General features: G+C 35.5%; 1 protein-coding gene across 1 annotated transcript; it reads right to left on the bottom strand.

Moving 5' to 3' along the window:
* Positions 1 to 216: 216 nt before the first annotated feature.
* LOC778994 (EFHC1) lies at positions 217 to 5,374 on the bottom strand (the record flags this gene model as incomplete). Its single annotated transcript, NM_001078546.1, is given in 10 exon segments — positions 217 to 430; positions 962 to 1,102; positions 1,580 to 1,658; positions 2,008 to 2,149; positions 2,496 to 2,688; positions 2,893 to 3,042; positions 3,486 to 3,623; positions 4,102 to 4,251; positions 4,753 to 4,974; positions 5,312 to 5,374. Coding segments are annotated over 10 exon segments (1,492 nt in total), but the record flags the coding sequence as incomplete, so codon positions are not given.
* Positions 5,375 to 6,317: the final 943 nt, after the last annotated feature.

Below are 6,317 nucleotides of genomic sequence, written 5' to 3'. Positions count from 1 at the left end.
ACACATACGCCCACAATGGTAGCAGCTTCGAGCCTTGAACTCATTTACCTCTTGCTTACAGGGCAGCGCACTAACCAATATGCCACGGCGCCAGATATATGATAATTTATAAGCTAGTACGAGATGTGTGAAACAGTACACCCATGTTATAACAAGTGTCCGCCCCCCTATTATAAAACAAATCACATTCACATTTATCACTGCATTTCTGACTACCTTGGATGGTTGCCCCGATCGCAAAATCTCCAGGCCCATAAAACTCCGGGTTCTCCACATCCGATCCGGGCTTAGATATCCTCGTTGCCTCCAGAAACTTTCCGCCAATTATTCCGGAGTTTCTCTGCGGAGGTTCAAAGATGCTGATCATATCATCTGAGAGACGGTACGAGATGATGAAACGTCTGTTCCTGTCTTCTTGTCGAACAGAATCCTAGAATATAGGTGATTTAGGTATGAGTTTCGACAGGTACATATAACATATACATATTTTAAAATGCATTAAAATGTATTTTTTACATGTATATATAACATATTTTTAATATGTGAGTTTTAAGATATATATTTTAACATGCAAGTTTATCATAGAGTCTACTTTTTAAAGTTACATTATGCAAAGTTGAAATTTATGGGGACAGAGTAAAAGGTATTATGTTGAGACAAAAAAATAGACATGTTTTAACAACTGTTGTTTTATCCCTATATCCTGTCTTTCAATTTTAAATATTTTACAATCTTCGCTACCATAATGGAAGGTAAATAAAAGATATTATTATTTTGGGTCGCAACCACACTCTTTATCCATGGCGTGCTTTAACAGCAAAACACTTCTGTTTTGCTATTAATTCTCTTCTCTTCGTTCTTTAAATAATATGACCTTCGGTGTCGTTTTTTAGAAAATAAATAAAAATTATATATGTTATGTTATTGTATAAAGGAACTCAATAAATCATCTAAATTTTACCATGGCTGCTTCGTATCGCAGTATCTTGTGATCATTCTCCAACATTTTAATGAAATCTTTCTTAGGTGGTTGGGGGACCAAACTCAAGCAGTTTTGAAGGGAATCTTCCAATGAACCAAAGCCATTGTAGGGTGGCAGTTCCTATGGATAGTTTGTGTATCATAGGTGGGTAGAGAAATATTCTGTTACTTTTGCTACCAGGCATAATGTAATTAGTCTTTTAATGGCTCATCTGGTATGAAAAACAGATTGTACTGTATTTCCCTTTTTTTGACTTTCATTTCCTGATGAAGTCTTGCCAGATGGTAGGCGAAACATTGGAAATACACTACGTTTTTCATACCAGATTTGCTGTTGAAAGGCAGAAATAACTCGATTAAATCTAGAGTGTATGGAACTGACCCCTTAAATGGATCAGGAAAAATGCAGTCATTCGTCCAGGGGAAAAGTTTTGACGGTCGCGACTTTTTTTTAGGATAAAAACTTAACTTAATTTTTGCTGGCTGCTTTATGGGGAGTGTTTGTTTTTTATATATAATAGACTCTCAGTTACCTTAAACAAGTCACACAAAAATTTTGGAACATGATTCGAACTGCTAAATTGAATGAGATACTCACCATTTTTGGAAGATCATTTGCCATCCCTGTGACTGGTATTGGTTGAAATGTTTGCTGGCCGGTCATTACTCTGTAGTAGCTGTAAAAAAGATGAAGTTAAAGTTTAAGCAAGTATTTATTGTCTTTTATAAACCACTTTTGTTTCTCCGGTGTCATAGTTTCAATTTAACATTTATATTATGATTGCCTTAAGTGAATTTACCACATAGCTTAAAAGAAGACATTCTACGACACTGAGGTCCCAAATACTGTGGAACCTGAGTTGACCCATTATCCCGACAGTGGACACCTAGGCTACTACTTCATGGTTGCACCTCATCAGTTGAACCCTGCCGCTTTCCCAAAGGTAGGCGACAGGGAATTTTACAGTAATGCATAGGAGTACTAAAAATGGCTAGTTTTTTTATTGAAACATTATTTATTCCTACTTCTTAGTGAAATCATCACAATCATAGATGAGTAGACGCCTCCCGTTGATGAAGATGGTTTTCCCAAGTTCGAAATCTTGAGGAGTGAACCATTGCTTCACTTCATGGTCAGTCAGCTCCATTACAATCATTGGAAAAGATGCTAAACAAAATATTGGAGTGAACGAAAAAAGTATTTTCTGTTGAAAATATAGTCATAGGAAAGTGTTGAGTGTTGCAAAAAAAGTAATACTGTGGGCTAAAAAAATTATTGTATTTGATTTTTTTTATAACAAAGCAATAAATGTATTAAATGATTGAATGGAACTTCTTTATCCATACATGGCAGGTAATATCAGATATAACAGGGGTGATGATTCATATTCTCCACAAAGTAACATACTTGGTAACTCGTAAGCTGGTATAAGGTGTATGAAGCAAAACACCCGTGTCATAACGACTGTCGTTTTCCGACCAAGTGAGAAAAAACAAGTTTTATTTATCCTTACAGTGAACATCATTTCGATTTTTCGGGAGTCTTTGTCTTCTTAGCAGAACTGGAAATGGGTCGTGTCCGTCATTTGGTTTGTGAACCTCCCTGATCTCAACTGTGTCGTCCACGAGGAAATAATGGAGGACGTACGGCCTCATCTCACCAAACATGGAGTCACGGTCGTCCCATACACAGTAAAATCGGAGAACCTGTCAAGTGTAAGTTGTGGCTCAGCCAGGGAGTTTGGGGCGACCCCCATTTTTTAAACAAAGTTTATTAATTTAGAAAAAGTAACAAAATATTTTTTTTATTAAAAAAAGGGATCTTCCAAAAGTGCTGCCATACCACAATTTAACATGTATATAAACAGCAACAAATATGGGGTGTAGTTAGGTAAAGACACTACTCCATACCTTTCTATCAAGTTCCAGAAACTTCTTAAGTTTGTCGAAGTCCGACCTAGTTGTGTAAGAACGCAGTGGTTGCTTTCTACTTTCAGTGTAAGGATCTTGTGGGACGGATTCTGGTTGATTCAATATTAGACCTTCACTCTCCATGAAGTTCTGGTAATGGAAAGTTAAAAGTTCGGTAAAATTTATTTAGTGTCAACATTTTTCACTTTTTATTAAGCAGAATCTACCCTGATGAAAACAACCTGAATAGGATGTTGAAACGTTGGTTAGCAAAACTTTGTGCCAGTAGATCCAAAATAAGAAACCTGATATCTCTTGCAGCGGTAAATTTGTATAGGTCCATTACTATTGCTTGTGTATGTGTATATTGAACCCTAGCTAATTAGTTTTAAGTGAAAAATAAAAATCACACACAAAGTTGAAAAGTGTGATAACTCTTAAGCGCACAAGGATAAAAATAGGTGCAAAAAAGTTTCATTTTAGTAAAAAAATAAATAATATATGTATTTTTTTTAATTTTAGAAACTTAGTATTATTTTTTAGTTAAATCCTCTTTAATAAATGTATCTCTCAACTAAGTGAATGGGACTTACTGCAGTAAATTGATCGCAGTTGGTGATACGAAATGCCTTGCCATAGAAAACAACATTCATCCCAAGGTTAAGGTCTTTCCAATGCCAGTGGTTGCCCTGATCATCTTTTGGCAAACGTTGCCTCTTAATAAGTTTGCCCTGGAAAAAAAGTGTTTGTTTTATTTAAAACAAAACTTTGCAGATGCAGGAAGAATGGTTTTCACTGCAATTTAGAATATTTGCATTTTATTGCAGAACTCGCAAAGGAAAACTTTCAATCAGAGTTGATTTTCAACCAGAACTTACCACAAAGCTGTTCCATGAGCTCAACAAACATTTATTGTAATTGTGAGACACTGTGAACACAGGCTCTATTTTAATCGCTTTGTTATCTGATTTAATTGTATTTCCGGAATAACTTCCCTTTATTATTTCAAACTTTACTGTTGATGCTTACTAGTAAATAAAAGGACATCTACAGCTGCATTTTGCTACAGATTCGTAAAAATTCATGTATAAATGCTTGAATAAAAATTATACAAAGCACTTGTTTTAGCAAAACTCCAGTAATAGTAACCATTAAATAACAGAAACCAGGACAAACTGGAGCGGGTTAGCATCAAAACTATTCTCATACCTGGGGCATCCCCGAATTCTCAACATGAGGTTCCACAACAGAAATGCTGTCGTCTTCGAGATAATAGAAGATTTCTACTGGACGTACTCTGTAAAACTCCTGTGGTGACTCGTGGACAGTTTCTTTAAAGTAGCCCGTGAATTTTAACACCTATACAGAAATGTAATGTAAAGCAACGACATTGACTAATTAAAAGATTAGTATGATAACATAACATATTATATGAGGCCTGACAGCATTCATTTTATACCCTATATATATGTAGTGTATATTTGGGTAAGGATCTGGTGCTACAAAATCTGATCCTGACTGTATTTCTTTACAGAAGCATCGTTCAACTCTGTAAGCACCAGATCAGGGTCAGATTCTCTTAAATTATTACAGTTATTTATAACATATATATATATATATATACCTATTATTTATCTCTTCGGGTACAGAAAATCAGAGTAATTAATGCAATGAAGAGAAAGAAATTATCAACAAAATGACAGTTGTAATACACACGCATCGAGATTTGCAGGTAAAAACTACTGGGTAAAAGTGTCAAAGAACGTGGATGTTAGATCATATATACATATAGGATTTTTTTCAAAGATCTTACAGAACTCAGAGAAATACAAAACAGTAAAAACACAACAAGCCAAATACCTTTTTGTCAAAAGCAAGATGGGCTGGAACGAAAGTTTCAGGCGGTGCTTGCTTAGCTTGGCCGTAAGTTAAAGTCGGCATTTTATTTGCAAGTTCATCGAGTTCTGACTCCGAGAGTTGATTGTAAGTGAGTCTCTCACCTCCAAGACCAACACTTGGTGAATGTTGTTGTGCGTATCCATTCTTAAACTTTAGAGTGTTGGTCACATGGAAACGCGATTTCTGCAAAAACAATTCATTGAAGTGCATCACAATAAAAAGAAAAATAAAGGCACTAGTGAAGAATCCTTCAGCACGTTGTAGATTAGGCTGGTGGAAAGTGTTATAGGTTGGTGATTAGGAGTTAATGGTTTGGGGTAGGGGCTAACTGGTTAGTAGTTGGTTGTTACGGTGAGTGGTTAGTAGATAATGTAGAGGAAGTTATTCAGCAGCAAAAAAAAAATAGAGTGCCCATATAATTAGGGTATTTTAACTATTTAAAAAAAAATTTAACAGTATATTTTAACATAAATAGTTTAACACAGGCATATTAGTTATTAGTTACGACAGTAAAACCTACGGTAGGATCTTCAAAAGTATTTCCTGGAAGGAATGGTAAACCTTCCGCTCTTGTCGTTGCCATGCTCTAGAACTAGTCAAACTATTCCAGCAAAACAAATTTAATTAAAATACCCAACACAAAAACCAGAAGGTAAAGGCGATGGTTTCAAGAAAGCAACAATGAGCTGCCTTGGCAACCGTTGCTATGACTCTTGTTGTCGTCTAGCGGATTTTTAAAACAAACTTTAGGGGCTTATTGATTTTCTTCTGAACAAAAGTCTATGTTTTTTCCATGTTTTGTACAAGATTTAACCATGTTCTGTTCAAAATGTTTTAAGAAACAAATTTCCATATAGACGTCGAATATGTGAACTTGGCCATTAAAAATGTCAATTCGGATGAAAATAACAGACGTAAAACTTGTCCTAGAGGCGTAGTGCAAGAAATCGGACAGGCGACAAAAGAAATAGACACGACACACACTTTTGATATGGCATTGGCAGTCGCTGTTCCAATAGTTTAAGAATTATAAATGTTAATGGAAATGAGCTGTAGCACCTAACCATTCGTATCAGTTCAAACGTTGTAAAGATTCCGTTATATAATATGTAAATATTCTTTTACTCAAAAATAGTGCGTAAATAATCTTACCTTAATGGAAATTTAAAAACAGATACGATTTCAGATTCCAGTAAAATGCTATGGCGTCGTGGCAAAGTGGTTAAGCGCGCCTGTTTGTAACCCAGAGGTAACGGGTTCGAGACTCGTCGCTGCTAATATTGTGGGCGTATGTGTCCTTGTACAAATCACTTATTGGCAATTGCTCCAACCCAGTGGTCACTAATGGGTTGTCCAAAATTATTAGTCATGCATTAAAAAACTATATATATATTTAAATAACCACCTATAGAGTAACATACATGGTAACTCGTATAGGCTGACACGAGGTGTTTAAACACCGGTGTTATAACGAATGTCATTTTGCGGCCGACAATCGTTTAGGATAAAGTAAGTTACATTTATTC

This window comes from Ciona intestinalis, chromosome 2 (genome assembly GCF_000224145.3).
Source record: "Ciona intestinalis chromosome 2, KH, whole genome shotgun sequence".
NCBI classification, from domain to species: Eukaryota; Metazoa; Chordata; class Ascidiacea; order Phlebobranchia; family Cionidae; genus Ciona; species Ciona intestinalis.
The sequence above is the reverse complement of the archived record's forward strand: the minus strand, read 5'-3'. Positions and strand labels throughout refer to the sequence as shown.